Source organism: Panicum virgatum, chromosome 5K (assembly GCF_016808335.1).
Source record: "Panicum virgatum strain AP13 chromosome 5K, P.virgatum_v5, whole genome shotgun sequence".
NCBI classification, from domain to species: Eukaryota; Viridiplantae; Streptophyta; class Magnoliopsida; order Poales; family Poaceae; genus Panicum; species Panicum virgatum.
This window is the reverse complement of record NC_053140.1, coordinates 2,318,554-2,334,556: the sequence shown is the minus strand read 5'-3', so window position 1 is coordinate 2,334,556 and position 16,003 is coordinate 2,318,554. Positions and strand designations below refer to the sequence as shown.

Here is a 16,003-nt window from a genome sequence, read left to right as displayed (position 1 = left end):
ACACACGGAGAGAGCAGCTGACGACCTGGACGCGGGGGGTAGACGGTATTTCGTCTACCGTCCGGGCTTGACGTCCTAGGTTCGTCCGATCTGCAGCGTACGGCCAAGATGCGACTTGACGGCACTGCGGAGGAGCGGGAGCTCTCTGGGCCGAATCGTAGGCCCATGTTCCCGAGCTCCCTCCCTCCCTCGAGCCGGGCCTTTTAGTTTGCTAAGGCCCACATCCTGACGCCGCTGGGCACCTGCTGGGCTGGAACCAGACTTTTCAACGCAGCGGAGGACGCCGCCGGTCTCCTCCGTCCGGCAACTCGTCGCCGCCGCCGGCCAGTTTTCCTGCTCTGCTCGATGCACATGCTGTCATGCACAGTACACGGACTCGGCGTTCCGATTTCCGACTGGCCCTCAACGACCCAGACTCCAAGTCGGACATCATCTTTGAGTTGGTTACATCATCCGTCGTCACATCGATATAACCCCGCGTCCCCGCCGGGCGCCGGCGCACTCCCCACGGCTTCACGCGAACATCATCCATCCACGCCCGAGTCCACCGCCTGAATCCTACGCCGCCGGCACCCCCCCTGATCACCATCGTGTTCTGTCTTCCTTCTCCCCTCGCAGCGCGCGATGTCGTCGTTCCAGCCTCCGGGGAGCGCCGCCGCCGGCTGCGGCTTCTTCGGCAGCCCGGCTACGCACGGCATGTGCTCCGTCTGCTACAAGAAGCACCACAGCATCTTCGCCGGCGGTTCAGGCGCCTCCGCAGCCGCCACGGCGTCCGAAGCGGCGGCGGTGGCGGCCAGCGTCTGTCTCGCACCCGCTGGTGGCGCCGTCTTATTACCGCCCTCCTCCGCGACGCCCGAGGCGGCGAGCGAGCTGCAGCGGCCGAGCCGGTGCGCGGCGTGCTGCAAGAAGGTGGGGCTGACGGGGTTCGTGTGCCGGTGCGGGAAGACCTTCTGCGGGAGGCACCGCTACGCGGAGGAGCACGGCTGCGCCTTCGACTTCAAGGGCGCCGGCCGCGGCACCATCGCCCGTGCCAACCCCCCTGATCAAGGGAGAGAAGCTGCCCTGCAAAATCTGATCGATCGTCGCGGTTGACGCCCCCGTGCAATGGGTTCTGAACTTCTGATGCACTGCCTTCTCTATGGCCGCAGGCCGGCCCTCGCAACATGCATCGACTCGTCTGTGAGGAGCGTCTGGCTAGATTCATATGATCGGCAGGGCTTAATTCCTTGCGTACTGTTTGTAACTAGCTGATGTTTCAGAAGATGACCAGCATTCATATATATGAGTTTATTTTTGTCCTCCTTTTCCTTCGTATCAAAGATCGTATCTGCTTTCTCGACCTTTTTTCCAACGCGGGGTATGCCCCTGATTTCATTACTGGTAGTAACGAAATTACAGCAGTTCACAAACCAAGGTTCGACACGAAAGAAACGAGAATTTAAAGGCTAAAAGTCTACGGATTAACAGCCTCCAGCAAACCCAGCAACACCACCAGAGCGACAAAGAGTAGCAAAATGATAGCTAGTTAAACTTTATCAAATCTCCAAAGCGGTTGGACATATGTCGAAGCTTCAGTCTTTCAGCTCCCCTTCACTGGAGCAGAACCACACCGGCATCTCCTGGTGGGGCTTCATGTGGGTGTATACTCAGCGCCACTGCTCTGAGGATATCCGCACCCCCCTCTAGCAGCAGCTTGTCCTCTTCCGACTGTAATTCTGCCCAAAAGGAGATAAACGATGAGGCGAGACAAATCACCTCTGTGGGAGATCTTACCTTTTTCTCTTCAAAGCACACAATATTTCTAGTTTCCAAAGTGCCCAGCAAATCCCGGCCAAACCCACCATATGGAACTTTTCAGCACGGGGCATAAAAATTTTAACCCAGTACCAAAATTGGTCAAACGATGAGGGCCTACAATCACCCCCAACAACCATTGCTACCATGCTCCAAACATACTTGGCCATGGAGCATTCAAAAAACAGATGAATAATGGATTCATCCTCCCTGCAAAACATACACTTACTATCCCCATTCCAGCCCCTCTTCAAGAGATTATCTTTGGTCAGGATCGAATTTTGTTGTATCAACCACATGAAAATTTTAATCTTTAGTGGTAATTTAGTTTTCCAAATCTTCTTGTTAGGCTCATTAGCTTCTTCACTGAAGAAGTGCTTGTACATTGATTTAACTGAGAACCTTCCAGTTTTTCCCCAAATCCATCTAGGACAGTCACGCTCCCTTCCTAAGGCAAAAGAGGTAGTTATGTCCTGTAGCCTCCTCAGCTGATTTTGTTTTTCCTCATCCAGCCATCTTCTGAATGTTAGCCTCCATCCTCTCTGTGCCATACTCGCAACAGAGCAGAACTTTTCATTACAGATAATATATAGGTCAGGAAACTTGTCTTTTAAGGCTGCTGCCCCACACCAGGGATCCAGCCAGAAATCTGTTATCTTTCCATTCCCTACTACCATCACTCTTCCTTTTAAATAATATTCTCTTACTTTCAGTAGATCGTTCCAAACTGGTGAGTTGGTAGCTTTGTACTTCAGGTGGGAGCTACAATTTTGTTTAACATATTTTTTCCTCACTATTTCTTGCCATAATCCTTCTCCCTTTTCTACTTTCCACCACCATTTACATAACAGGCTTAAGTTCATCTTTCTCAAATCATGAATTCCCAGGCCACCTTTCTGTTTTGGTTTGGCTATTTTGCACCACTTAACCAAGTGATATTTTTTTTTCATACCCCCTCCCTGCCAAAAAAATCTTTTCCTAGTGCAGTCCATCTTTTTATGAATGGTCTTTGGGATAAGATACATAGACATACAGTAAATGGGAATGCTGCTCAGACAAGTTTTAATAAGAGTGGTTCTCCCTCCAATGGATAGGGCACTTCCCTTCCACCCATCAAGTCTTTTTAGGAGTTTTTCGTCAAGAATCAGCCAGTCCTTGACATGCAGCCTAGATCCAGACACTGGTACACCTAAGTATTTAATGGGCCAAACTCCCATAGCACAGTTGAACATCTCAGAATATCTCAGAATATATCTGCTTTCTCGACCTGGTTTGTCGCAACGTCAAACACCTCACACACTATCATTCCGATGACTGAAACTGACCGGTAACAATTGTTTTTATTCTGCAACATGGAACAAATAGTTTCCTTTCAAGCAGTTGTTTTCACTGGGTCTTGTTTTAAGAGGATCCAGAGAAAAAGATGAAAAATGAGCTAGTATAGCATACCTCTTTCCGCTTTTTGGTTCCGACGAGGATCAAACAGAATTACAGTCTGTAACACCGTTCCAATCAACACGCCGCCCCAAATCCCCTGAAACAACATACCAGATGATCAGTGAGTTGCCCTTCGAGGAAAACCCAGGAAGGCCACCAAAAACTGCCACACTACATCTTTCCAATTCCATGCTTGTCTTACTGTTGCGTTGAGCTTCAGCTTGATGCCAAACACCGCTGCGAGGGGCAGGCAGACGAGGATGGTAGCAGCAGATGTTGACCAACGCGATCAAGACCAAGGACTGCCACCCGGCACCGATCGCCACCTCTGCGACCATCATCAACAGAGCATGAATGAACGAAAAGAAACAACTGAAAAATACCAACGTGCCGGCCAGGTCTTGCAGGCTGCCGCGGTTTGCGCCCTGAACGCTGTCACCGACGGCGTGTTCACGGAGAGGCCACGGACGCGGTCACCAGACACCAGTTCACCACTCGCCACCGGCGTCGAGCGAGGCACTCCGAGAGGAGGCGCTTGGACCTCTCTAAACTGAAGCGGCGGCGGTTCAGTTAGCGGCCGGGTATGCGCGCGACAAGGCCAAAGCCTAGCCCGTTCCCGCCCTGGCGCTTCCCGTCCCGGCGGCGCAGCAGGCCGCTGAGGCGCGCGGCAGGAAAGAAAGGTCACGGCAGATCAGGTACCCGGCTTGCAAAGCGCGACGCGGGGATGGCCGTCGGTGAAAGAATTTGCCCTTGCACGCGACGCTGAGCTCCCCGGCGACGCTGAGCGCGACGGCGGCCACGAGCTGGGCAAGCGCCATGGCGAGACACCGAGCGAGCAGCGGAGAACCTGGACGGGGGGGGGGGGGGGGACGGTATTTCATCTACCGTCCGGTCCTGACGTCCCGGGTTCGTCGGATCTGCAGCCTACGGCCAAGATGCGACTGGACGATAGCGACCCTACGGAGGAGAGCTGTCTGGGCCAAATCGTAGGCCCATTTTCCTTGGATCTTCGTTAGCTCAGGCCCATATCCTGACGCCGATGGGCTGAAGCCGGAGTTTTCAATGGAGCGCAAGCGCAAGGCCTTGCCTGTCGGTTCCCCGGATCCCGGTCTCCTCCGTCGGCGTCCGGCAACTCGCCGGCGGATGGCTCGAACCGGCGATGTCCGATGACATGGTCCAAGTCAGCACTCAGAGCCTAAAGTAGATAGTGCCCGGCCTACACCTGAAGCTTTGGAGCCTAGGTTTTAATCAAGCAGACAAAAGGCGGAGCGCACTGGATGCCTTGCTTGCGATGTGCAAAGATGCAAAGCACGATGCACAGACAATGGTGGCGCGCAGGATGATGCCGTTGCTCGCCACGGATAAAAGCAAAAGAGGAAGCAACAAGCACGACGGCGATCACCAAACGGCTATCTCCACGCTGCAACGGGAGCTGGACATTCCAATCGGCTCATGATGGAAGCATCTCTCGGCACGCTGCACGCGGCTGCTGCCACCGGGGTCAGCGCCGCCGCTCCTCTCGCCCCGCACCGCTGCCGCGGCAGCGCGCGCCAGGGCTCCCGCCGTGCGCGCACAGGCCCAGGGGGCGGCGCGGGAGCCGGATCCCCGTGCGGTGCCGGTGGAGGGAGGAGGGCCGGCGGCGCTGCCCAGGGCCGCGCTGAGAGTGGGCGCCGGCGTGGCGCTGGCGCTGGGCGGCGCCTCGTGGACGGCGGCGCGCGGCTGGAGCGCCGCCGGCCCGGCCCTGTAGCCGGCCATGGTGTGCGCCCTCAACGCCGTCACCGACGGCACGTCGCGCGCCGGCGCCGCGACCATGAAGACGAGCGTGGACGCGCTCTCGGACTCGCTGTTCCGCCGCGAGGACTCGCCCAGGGACCGCGCCACGCTCATGGACCTCGTCTTCGAGCAAGTCACCAAGGAGGTATGCTTCTCCTCACCTCACGCGCAGCATGATACAGATCACAACCACCTGCTGATGCTAATGCTATGGAGCTTGTGTTTGTGGCGTGCGCAGCATATCACTGACAGGGGCAAGCTGACGAGCCTGCTTCAGAAGGAGTTCGCGGCGTCGCGCGACTCCGAGAGGAAGCTTGATCTGGGCTTGCTGCTCACTGACGTTCTGATCAATCAGGTGTGTTGTGGGGTTCTAGGGGTACCCACAGCCGGGTGGCGGAACGCACCCGTCTATTCCCAGTGAGGGAGTACTCGGGGAAGTACTAGGCGATGGGGCTGGATCTACGCTGAGAAAGGGACTCAAGAACACACGATTTAGAGTGATTCGGGCCGCCGGAGCGTAATACCCTACGTCCACTGGGAGATGTATTGTTCTTGGTGGTGTGTATGAACATATCCTCTGCTGGCCTTGGCTCTTGCCCAGCCTGAGGTTTTCTAGCGGCGCCCCCCCTTTTATAGATCAAGGGGGAGCGGATACATAGGACGTTGGTGCCCCGACAGGTGGGCCCAACGTGACTGTGGCTACAGTGGTAGCGAATCTTTCCTCCGATATGCACACTGCTGCTCTTCTGACTCAGGGGGTCTTTTCTTGTCCCGTCAGCTAGGCGCCCGTTGGAGTAGCGTAGCTTGCGGCGTGGCCTGCTGAGGCTATTATGTAGCGTCATAATGAGCGAAGCCGAGCCGTCGTATCCATCTGTCACGGCAGGCTGGCAGATGCTGTATGGGCGGCGCCAGCGGCTTCACTGCCTTGGTAATACGCGATCAATAGTGTCCACTGGTCAATGAAACGCCTCAGCTTCTGTCATATCAATGCAGACGTCCACCAACCGCAATGAATGCAATGGTGGGTGCACGTTAGTAAGGAAACCCAAACGGCCATATCTTGCAGACACGTGGCGTCCCCAGACCACCCCGACGCGGGGTGCCGATTTCTTCCCTTAGTGAGGGGTCCGGTTACTATACAGGGGGTCCGGGACCCCATGAGGGGTCCGGGACCCTGCGGGGGTCCGGTCTCCTTGGGAGGTCCGGAGCCCCGGCTGCTTGCGCACGAGTTCCTGCCTCTTCCGGGACACGTGGTGTCTCCGGACCTTTCCCAACTGTGGAACGGTCCGGGCCGCTGCTGGGAGAACAGGACTCCGGACCGCAGGGGTCCGGCTGTTTGGATGTAGTTAAGGATAACTACAAGATCCTTGCCTGGACACAGCAAGAGGGGGTACCCCAGTCCTGGGGTACCGACAGTGGCCCCCGGGCCCACCTCGGGTGAGGTACGAACCCGCAGGTGGGGCCACCATCGTGATGTGTTCCTACGCAAGTTGATTGCGTTGGTGTGCTCATGGAGAGAGCGTGCATCCCGGACCCCTGAGTCCGGTATGCCTGTTGCCAGGTTCAGGTACTAGAGTGCTCTCCATTGGGCGACGAAGGTGTAGGCTTAGGGTACGGAACCAAGCTAAGCGGCTACACAGACTTCGGATCGCTCAGGGAGTAAGCACCACTTCCCGGACCCGGCTCTTGTCGACCGTGGCGAGCGGTCTCCGCCGGAGCGGGCCACCGGAGTGGACTTGGAGCGACCGTGGCGAGCGGTCTCCGCCGGAGCGGGCCACCGGAGTGGACTTGGAGCGACCGTGGCGAGCGGTCTCCGCCGGAGCGGGCCACCGGAGTGGACTTGGAGCGACCGTGGCGAGCGGTCTCCGCCGGAGCGGGCCACCGGAGTGGACTTGGAGCGACCGTGGCGAGCGGTCTCCGCCGGAGCGGGCCACCGGAGTGGACTTGGAGCGACCGTGGCGAGCGGTCTCCGCCGGAGCGGGCCACCGGAGTGGACTTGGAGCGACCGTGGCTGACAATCCGATGAAGCTTGTTACCGGACCTCATAGTAAGGTGCAAAGAAACCAAGCCTTATACTAGAAGAGAGCCCGGGACCTCTAAAGACAGCAGTCTTGGGTACTAGAGTACTTGTAACAGGGTAGTGAAGTACGTAACTTTAGGGTACATTACCAGGCTAAGCCACGCGGAGCTTCTCTACCCCAGGATACAAATACCACTTCCCCAGAGCAGGTCCCTAGGGGTCCGGACCGCCTTCCAGCTAGAAGGGGTGTCTTCACCTGACCACAAGCCAGCAACTTAACTTGGATTGTTAGCAATAAGGGAAACTTCGGTCAAGAGAAAAGAATAGTTAAACCAAGGCGGATAGATGTAATCAGGGTGGAGCCTAGGTAAAACTGAAAAAGAAAGTCTCCTTTATTATTGTGGTTGTCACGGTATACATCGGAGGTCGGGATTACGAGGTCGGACCTCCACCGCTCCGGACCGCTTTTGCCTGTTTGTGTGATAGGGCCAGAGGTCGGGTTTACAAGGTCGGACCTTGACCGCTCTGGACACACACGTAGGCGCCACGCTATTACAAAGGAGGAATTCTCTTAGTTTTTTCTTAGGAGTAACCTACGGCTGCATGCTATACAGCGTGTTCTTCGGAGGTGAAGGCGCCCTGGACGTGCCTGAACCGCATCATCCAGCATCACTTCGGGAGCTCGGGGGACCCCTTCTTGCCTAAGAGCTGTCACATGCTTACATGGCATGAGACAAATTCTTTGGCTTTGAATGGAAGAGGCCCCCTCCCCCTGCCGTCGCCGTTGCCGATGGAAACCAGAGCGCTTGCGCAGCAGATGGACCGGTGCGACGCGTGGAGAAGTGCGGTCGTTCGCCGGCTTGTCCTTGGTGCTAGCGCCAGGGGCCCCCGCACGAGGAGGCGGGGTCCTGTCTGCAGCAGCGCCGAGCAACGCTGAGGTGGATCTCCGGCGCTGGAGACGGCAGGACGACACTGTCAACTTCCTCCGGGATGGCCGTCGGCTCCAGGCTCCATGTTGAGAGAAAGCCTTGAGCCGACGCCATGCCACCGCAGAGGAGGCGTTGCCGTTGCTTGAGATAAAACCTTGAGTCGACGTAGGGGCGGCGGCGCGCAGCGGCGCCTCCGCTGTGCGCTGCCACGCCGGCTCTGAGGTGTCGCAGTGGCGACGCACAGCAGGCGTCGCTGCCGTGCGCCGCCGCACCGAGGGCATTGGAGCGCCGGTGCCATGGCATGTGAAGTGAGTGTGGCGCTGCCTTCCTTCATCTTCTCGCTCGTCGTTGCAGAGGATGAACACGGCCCAGAAGTCCGAAAATCCAGCCAACGCCTGTCCTCCCCACGGACGGCGCCAAAATGTTGTGGGGATTCTAGGGGTACCCACAGCCGGGTGGCGGAACGCACCCGCCTATTCCCAGTGAGGGAGTACTCGGGGAAGTACTAGGCAATGGGGCTAGATCTACGCTGAGAAAGGGGACTCAAGAACACACGATTTAGAGTGGTTCGGGCCGCCGGAGCGTAATACCCTACGTCCACTGTGGGATGTATTGTTCTTGGTTGTGTATGAACCTATCCTCTGCTGGCCTTGGCTCTTACTCAGCCTGAGGTTTTCTAGCGGCGTCCCCCCCCCTTTTATAGATCAAGGGGGAGCGGATACATAGGGCGTTGATGCCCCGACAGGTGGGCCCAACGTGACTGTGGCTACAGCGGTAGCGAATCTTTACTGCTGCTCTCCTGACTCAGGGGGGTCTTTTCTTGTCCCGTCAGCTAGGAGCTCGTTGGAGTAGCGTAGCTTGCGGCGTGGCCTGCTGAGGCTATTATGTAGCGTCATAATGGGCGAAGCCGAGCCGTCGTATCCATCTGTCACGGTAGGCTGGCAGATGCGGTATGGGCGGCGCCAGCGGCTTTACTGCCTTGGTAATACGCGATCAACAGTGTCCCCTGGTCAATGAAACGCCTCAGCTTCTGTCATATCAATGCAGACGTCCACCAACCGCAATGAATGCAATGGTGGGTGAACGTTGGTATGGAAACCCAAACGGCCATGTCTTGCAGACACGTGGCGGCCCCGGACCACCCCGACGCGGGGCGTCGATCTCTTCCCTTAGCGAGGGGTCCGGTTATTATACAGGGGTCCGGGACCCCATGTGGGGTCCGGGACCCTGCGGGGGTCCGGTCTCCTCGGGGAGGTCCGGAGTCCCGACTGCTTGCGCACGAGTTCCTGCCTTTTCCGGGACACGTGGTGTCTCCGAACCTTTCCCAACTGAGGAACGGCCCAGGCCGCTGCTGGGAGAACAGGATTCCGGACCGCAGGGGTCCGGTTGTTTGGATGTAGTTAAGGATACCCATAAGATCCTTGCCTAGACACAGCAAGAGGGGGTATCCCAGTCCTGGGGTACCGACAAGGGGGGTCTTTTCTTGTCCCGTCAGCTAGGCGCCCGTTGGAGTAGCGTAGTTTGCGGCGTGGCCTGCTGAGGCTATTATGTAGCGTCATAATGAGCGAAGCCGAGCCGTCGTATCCATCTGTCACGGCAGGCTGGCAGATGCGGTATGGGCGGCGCCAGCGGCTTCACTGCCTTGGTAATACGCGATCAATAGTGTCCCCTGGTCAATGAAACGCCTCAGCTTCTGTCATATCAATGCAGACGTCCACCAACCGCAATGAATGCAATGGTGGGTGAACGTTAGTAAGGAAACCCAAACGGCCATATCTTGCAGACACGTGGCGTCCCCAGACCACCCCGACGCGGGGTGCCGATTTCTTCCCTTAGTGAGGTGTCCGGTTACTATACAAGGGGTCCGGGACCCCATGAGGGGTCCGGGACCCTGCGGGGGTCCGGTCTCCTTGGGAGGTCCGGAGCCCCGGCTGCTTGCGCACGAGTTCCTGCCTCTTCCGGGACACGTGGTGTCTCCAGACCTTTCCCAACTGTGGAACGGTCCGGGCCGCTGCTGGGAGAACAGGACTCCGGACCGCAGGGGTCCGGCTGTTTGGATGTAGTTAAGGATAACTACAAGATCCTTGTCTGGACACAGCAAGAGGGGGTACCCCAGTCCTGGGGTACCGACAAGGTGAGTTACCACTTCCACTTGCCACGTGGCATGCTGTCATGCTCCCTCCATTAGTGATCTAGCACTATCTGTGTGTTTTGACATGCACTGCAGAGAGACTGGCAGAGGGCAAAAGAAGTTTGCCAGCAGCTCACCGGCCGCTACCAACGCGACTCAAGGCCTTACCTTCATTTGGTAACGTTTGCAAATCTGTCCGGTTTCTGAACTTTTTTTTTAATTCTGAATGAATATTGTGCTCCATGCTGTTTTCTTCAGGCTGTGTTCAACATGATGATGGCAGTGGAAGGCATGCTGTCCCCAGACACGGCCACCACTGACGAAATCGAGAAGATGACCAAGAACGCCATGGACGCCTGGAAGGAATTCAAGAACAAGAGCGAGCTAGCCAAGGGGTCCGCAGATTCCACCGCCTGATGTAACACCGTGCTTGCAGTTTGCCTGAAGCCGAAGATTTCTGTTGAGTGCTGACTTATCACTTATCCAGGGATGACTGATGAATTTGTGTGTCCTGGGATCCTGTCCAAGTAGTTGCTTGTGATGCTATTTCTGTTCCAATGCTTTTCACTAAATGTTCTAATGAGAAAAAATATTTTTCACATGTATGATTATTTACCAAAAATTCTACTCTATCAAAATTACCTTGCAGTAGTATGCCAGTATATGTACACTCATGCAATCTTCATAACCAAAAAAAAAATGGAAACCACAATGGGGCGCATCTGCCGAAACTTTACTCAGGAGAGTCGCCCCACATCTTCAGAAGATATCCCTCGCAGCTGCTCCCGGTGATGTCTCTTGAGGATGCCATCCTAGTGACCCCCTGCTTCCCTCCTCCCCGGCCGTCAGGCTTCAAGTTGTGCCGGTACTCGACGGCGATGTGCTCGAACACCTCGACCTCGAACATGTTGATTCTCACCTTGGGGCTCATCTGGTCCCTGACGTAGGCGAAGGCGAGCTGGTCCCGCGGGTTGAACGCCTCCAGCTCGTTGAACAGCAGGCAGGAGAAGAGGTCGCTGGCCAGGCCGTGCCTCCTGATGATGATCGCTGTGTCCGGCACGTCTGCAGCATGAGAGAGAACACGTTCAACGATCATGATCCCGTATTCTGATTCTTTTTGTTGCCACACGCTACCATGTAGTAGCCATTGTCATCAATCTTGACCCATTAGCTTTCTCATTCTTGTTCATCCTATTGACGTGGCTGAACTGTCTGTTTCCGTTGCAATGGCGTCCGTTTCTTCGTTTAATCGAACAAAAAGATACCAAAATCATTGCAGGCGTACTTGTGTCCCTGTCTGCATTTCATACCTGATGGATATGGGAGCTTGCTGGGGGACCATGGCTGGAGGCCGTTGGCGCAGTACGTCTCCATCTGGATCCTGATGGCCTCCACGTCCCCCCACTTGCGCCACCTCGCCGTCGCCACCGCGTCCTCCATGGTGTGCACGTTGAACGGGTGCCTGGACACCGCCATGTCCGCGCCCCTGCCGACGAGGAGCGCGTGCACCAGCAGCATCGGGTCCGCCGTGAGCTGCATCTTGGCGTCGACCCACACGCTGAACCTGGCGTTCGGGAACAGCCGGTGCAGCAGGTGCTTCGCGACGACGCCGTTCATCGCGGGGCTCTCGTAGGGGAGCTCGCCGGCGCGCAGCGTAACGACGCGCCACGCGCCGACCGTGACGGCGCCCCCGCCGCGGCGGCGGCGCGCGCCCTCTGCTGCTGTTAGTATGCCGTGGCGCGCGAGGACCCTGCGGGTGGCGTCGTCGATGAACATGAAGAAGCACGCCGTGGCCAGCGTCCCGGCCCCGAGCCCCATAGGCTGCCGGATCTTGTCGTAGTCGTTCAAGATCGCCGACGCGACCACCACGCCCCTGCAGTTGTCCATGGCCAATCTGTCTGAAAATCGTGAACGTTAATAAAGAACAAGTAGTATAGTAAAAGTATTTGGGTAATGTTCTTGGTGATTGCGCTACGACTACAAAAGCACCTACAGTATGACGTGGAAGACAGAAGCACTGATATCTGGCTTGCATCCAAAGGGATTATGATTGGGGATCACAAGAAATGATCACGTCACCATGTGCTACTACTCGAATTTGCACGAACATGGTCACGGCAAAAAAAATCCCCATTTTTTATTATTACTAGGTCACAACAAACTCACCAGCTTCTGGGACGGGGAATTCCTTGAAGAACCCACAGGGAATCTCCACTAGGTTGTCAGTGTGCCTGAAGAACGATCTCCGCTTCTGGGTCGAGAGGTTGCCTGCAAACGTGTCCCTCCTGCCGCCCTGGTACCGGAGGGCAGGTGATCTAGACGCGGACGCCGAGAGGTTGCGGCAGAGGCCATCGATCTCCTCCAAGGCAATCTGGTAGTCTGCCTCAGTAGTGTAAAAGAAACAGAAACACGTTCAAGATAGATGATCGGAACTAGTAGGCAAACAGCAACAAGTAGATGATCGGAAACTAGGCAAACCGCAGAAAGTTGAATGGTAACATTTTGTAAAAAAAATGACCAAAATTTAATTTGCTGTACAAACACCAAACCAAAATAATGAAAGAGAATCGTCCGAAATGAAGAATCACTTTGATCAGACGTGCGAAAAAAAGGTCACAGGGAGGAAACCCCCCCGATCGTTACGATTCGAAGTGACGAGGCACGCGAACGGAAAAAGGAAGGCACGCCGCGGGTGCAGCTAGCTCGTCCAGGACGACGGCGGAGACCTGCGAAGGCGACGGGGCTGGAGCAGAGCGCGCGCGTGACGGGCAGCGCGTGCTTGCGCTCGCCGTACCCGGGCGGGTACTCGAAGAGCTCCGGCTTCGCAGGGGAGGCGAAGGAGGGCAGGAGGAGGCGGGAGCACCGGCGGCCGGGGTCGGAGAAGGAGACGTAGAGCGCGAGCGGGAGCGTGGTGAGGAGGTAGAGCAGCGAGACGCACAGCAGCTTCGACTCCAGCACCGGCGGGCTCCGCACGCGCACCCACCCCACCATCCCCGGCCCGCCGGAGTGATCGCGCAGGGTTGTTGGTTGGGGGCGTTGCCAGTGGGTGACGCAACGCGAGTGGCTGCGCGGCGTGCGGCGCGGCGAGAGCGGACTTTGGAGTGTTCCTTGGATCTAGCAAGAAGAAGCGTGCTTGGTTGACCAGGGACGAGGCTTCCACCTCGTATTTTCGTTAAGCACATGCATCGTACTAGTGGGGTTAAGATTTTTCAAATTTGGAGCTTCGGTTAGTTTAAGTGCGAGTCGATTCCTTTTGTTCCGTCAGATCTTGAACATGCCCCGCGCGGTTTTGACCATGGGACTCGCGTCAGTAGGATCATTTATAGCTGGCCAGATGGGCCTGGCCCGATGGGCCAGCACTGGCACGGGTCGAAAAAGCACGGCCCAAGAACGGTCCGGCCCGGACCTGTTCGTGCCCGTGCCTGGGCCGTGCCAGGCCCATTGTCGTTCCTGGGCCGCGATCGCGGTACGCGGCCCGAGCACGAGCACGGCCCATTCAAGGCAGCGGCACGGCGATGGCCGGTCGGCGGTGCCTCGCCGCCTCCCCAATCCCCATCGCTAACCCTAAATCATTTCCTCTCTCTCCAATTCTCCATCGACCAGGACCAGCAAGCAGCCGCCCGTCGACCCCCTTCACGCGCCGCCGCCGCTCCTATCGCCGGCCCGCCGCCTGCGCGCCTACCTTGCCTCCACGCACAGCTGGTGCGCGCCTGCGTCCGCCGGCCACCGCCGCCTCAGGTCCGCCGGCACGGTGGCACTACGCGGCACGACACGGCGGCGCCGCCGTGCCTCGCCGTGCTCGGGCGGCCTGTTTGGCCAATCATTGCATTCAGTAGTCCATGGGCTGGATTGCTTCAATGCAGAAGTGCACTATTTTGGTCAGAGTATCATTTTGGGTCACGTGCACTTCATATGTCAATTGACATACGAACATTTCAAAACAGTACGGAACTAGTACGGGTACATTTGCTTTTTCATGCAAAAAAAAAACTGCCGGCAAGTAATGGCAAAGCAATGTATTTACTCGAGCATCTTTTAGAGCTCACATTATTCATCTGCTGACAAGATACATTACACTACCAGTTTCTCTCATCAAGAAAAAAAGACAGATTTATTCGATCGAGCAGGAACACTTGTATCTTGTACTAGATACTACTAGTACATAGACAAGCGCCGATTACACTAACTAGAGGCTTTAGTTGGCGTGAGAGCCGACCTTGGCGCCGTCGAAGAGCATCCATATCTCGTTGACCCTGCCGCTGAACTCGAACGGCGAGTTGTACTGCGCCACGACGTAGGAGGCCGCCTGGCCCGCGCCGCGGCCCTCGTTGACGGCGGCGGCCCACCTGGTGCCCTGCAGGCTGGCGTCGAGCCGCGCGGCCTGCTCGCCGACGTCCGCGTCCGCCACGAAGCCCCCGAACCGGCGCACGGCGGCGTACCTGGCCCCGGCCCAGCGCCGCACGCGCAGGCCCTCCGCCGGCGGCGGGTCCGCCTGGTTCTTGGCCGGCACGTAGAAGCTGACCGCGAAGGAGGAGGCGCAGAAAGGCCCGTCGCTGGGCGACACCTCCGTCAGCACCGGCGCCGTCATCTCGATCGTCTCGTTGTACGCGTTCTTGCCCTGGATGTACTTGAACAGCCTGCACGTATTCAGCCCAGCCCATTATATTATTATAAGGCCCCCCTATGATGAGTCCAATATATCGGGCCGGGGCCGGCCCATTCGAAGCCCAAAAGGAAGCGGGTGTGGTGAGCGAGGTGGGAGAGCAGACAGAGTTTTTGCTTACTGGAGGAAGCCGGTGCGCGTGGCGGCGACGAAGGAGATGTCCTCGATGGGGGCGGCGGACACCCACACGGCGTCCGTGTACCGCCTGATCTCGAACCCGTTGGCGCTGTCCATCACCTCGTACGCGGGGCACTCGATGCGCTCGCACGTCGGCGGCACCGCGGCCTCCGCCGCGGCGACGACGGCGAGCAGCGCGGCGGCGGCGAGGAGCAGCCTGCTGCTCCGGCGGCGCGCCATGCTTTTCTTGTTTCTCTCGCTCGCTCGCGCTGCTGCTGGTGCCGCTGATGCGGGGGCGGGGCCGGCGGTTTGGTGTTGGGGCGATCGCGTCCCTGCGGCTGGGGATCGAGCGAGTGCGATAAATACAGGCACTGGCTTTGCCCGGGCTCAGGATGGCTGCGGCGCAGGCGCTGCCACGTCGCCGGTGTTCCAGCGCTTGGCCACCGTTCGAGTTCCAGAGCTTTGCTCGAGACCACAAGCGTGAGGTTAACTGCAGAAGCCCGTAGTAGAAAGTAGATGCTCGTTTTGGTGGTTTCTGAGATTTCTGTTTCTGGTCAGGTTGTCGCATATACACAGGCACGTCTGCAACTGCTGATTCTAGAGGGTCTGAAGCGTCAAGTCATTTCTGATGATGCCTAATATATAGTCATTTCATTTCTGCTGATACGGAGTGGAGTACTAGTTGCCTAGAATATCTTCAGAACTACCTACCTGCTGATCGGAAATAAGTCTGCTTCGCGGAGGATGTCACACCTGATGATTGGCAACCATCAGAAAAATATGATACAAAACAGCGCTTCCGAATTCAAACTCCGCGTTATCAATACGTAACTACATGCATGTTCTCTCCACACGAGTTGGCCCAATGATCAGTTTCACAGCCAAGGCCTACACGCGTAAACAAAGACTAATCTGCTTAATTACCTATATGGAGAAGAAACAATATCGAGAAACATTATTGCCGTTCCTTTCAGCTTGCAGGCATTCGAAGCTTTCCTCTCAGTTTCAGTTTCAAGCCTGGTTGCTGCACTGCACTGGTGGGGCAAAGGAGCTCACACCCTACATGTCTGACGAATTCCTCTCTCAGTTACGTATGCTGTAGAAGTTGGAACATGTGGGATTGTGTAATTGCCGGTTGT

At 57.0% G+C, this 16,003-nt stretch overlaps 4 protein-coding genes across 4 annotated transcripts; 2 read left to right on the top strand and 2 right to left on the bottom strand.

Annotated features, from left to right (window-relative positions):
• The first annotated feature begins 295 nt into the window (after positions 1-295).
• Positions 296-1,293, top strand: LOC120710416 (zinc finger A20 and AN1 domain-containing stress-associated protein 3-like). The gene has a single exon (XM_039996106.1). It carries the CDS (start codon positions 625-627, stop codon positions 1,090-1,092), a length of 468 nt encoding a protein of 155 aa, XP_039852040.1. The 5' UTR covers positions 296-624; the 3' UTR covers positions 1,093-1,293.
• A 3,321-nt stretch (positions 1,294-4,614) lies between these two features.
• Positions 4,615-10,683, top strand: LOC120705621. The gene is made up of 4 exons (XM_039990064.1): positions 4,615-5,149; positions 5,243-5,359; positions 10,181-10,261; positions 10,343-10,683. The coding sequence occupies exons 1-4, from the start codon at positions 4,985-4,987 to the stop codon at positions 10,499-10,501; spliced, it is 522 nt and encodes a 173-aa protein (XP_039845998.1). The 5' UTR covers positions 4,615-4,984; the 3' UTR covers positions 10,502-10,683.
• Positions 10,684-10,685: 2 nt separating this feature from the next.
• Positions 10,686-13,371, bottom strand: LOC120705620 (probable hexosyltransferase MUCI70). Its single transcript, XM_039990063.1, has 4 exons — positions 12,811-13,371; positions 12,251-12,463; positions 11,395-11,982; positions 10,686-11,146 (listed from the first exon to the last, which is right to left on the bottom strand). Exons 1-4 carry the CDS (start codon positions 13,073-13,075, stop codon positions 10,818-10,820), a joined length of 1,395 nt encoding a protein of 464 aa, XP_039845997.1. The 5' UTR covers positions 13,076-13,371; the 3' UTR covers positions 10,686-10,817.
• A 704-nt stretch (positions 13,372-14,075) lies between these two features.
• LOC120705617 (heme-binding protein 2-like) lies at positions 14,076-15,219 on the bottom strand. The gene is made up of 2 exons (XM_039990059.1): positions 14,869-15,219; positions 14,076-14,721 (listed from the first exon to the last, which is right to left on the bottom strand). The coding sequence occupies exons 1-2, from the start codon at positions 15,102-15,104 to the stop codon at positions 14,280-14,282; spliced, it is 678 nt and encodes a 225-aa protein (XP_039845993.1). The 5' UTR covers positions 15,105-15,219; the 3' UTR covers positions 14,076-14,279.
• Between the last annotated feature and the right edge of the window lie 784 nt (positions 15,220-16,003).

Bases quoted from the DNA above. Each gene is read 5' to 3' on its own strand.
- LOC120705617 (XM_039990059.1), bottom strand. From the start codon at position 15,104: ATGGCGCGCCGCCGGAGCAGCAGGCTGCTCCTCGCCGCCGCCGCGCTG. The intron at 14,722-14,868 runs GTAAGCAAAAAC...GAATACGTGCAG, and splicing joins ACGCGCACCGGCTTCCTCCA to GCTGTTCAAGTACATCCAGG.
- LOC120705620 (XM_039990063.1), bottom strand. From the start codon at position 13,075: ATGGTGGGGTGGGTGCGCGTGCGGAGCCCGCCGGTGCTGGAGTCGAAG. The intron at 12,464-12,810 runs GTCTCCGCCGTC...CTACTGAGGCAG, and splicing joins CAGCCCCGTCGCCTTCGCAG to ACTACCAGATTGCCTTGGAG. The intron at 11,147-11,394 runs GTATGAAATGCA...CTCATGCTGCAG, and splicing joins CAAGCTCCCATATCCATCAG to ACGTGCCGGACACAGCGATC.
- LOC120710416 (XM_039996106.1), top strand. From the start codon at position 625: ATGTCGTCGTTCCAGCCTCCGGGGAGCGCCGCCGCCGGCTGCGGCTTC.
- LOC120705621 (XM_039990064.1), top strand. From the start codon at position 4,985: ATGGTGTGCGCCCTCAACGCCGTCACCGACGGCACGTCGCGCGCCGGC. The intron at 5,150-5,242 runs GTATGCTTCTCC...TGGCGTGCGCAG, and splicing joins TCGAGCAAGTCACCAAGGAG to CATATCACTGACAGGGGCAA. The intron at 10,262-10,342 runs GTAACGTTTGCA...TGTTTTCTTCAG, and splicing joins CAAGGCCTTACCTTCATTTG to GCTGTGTTCAACATGATGAT.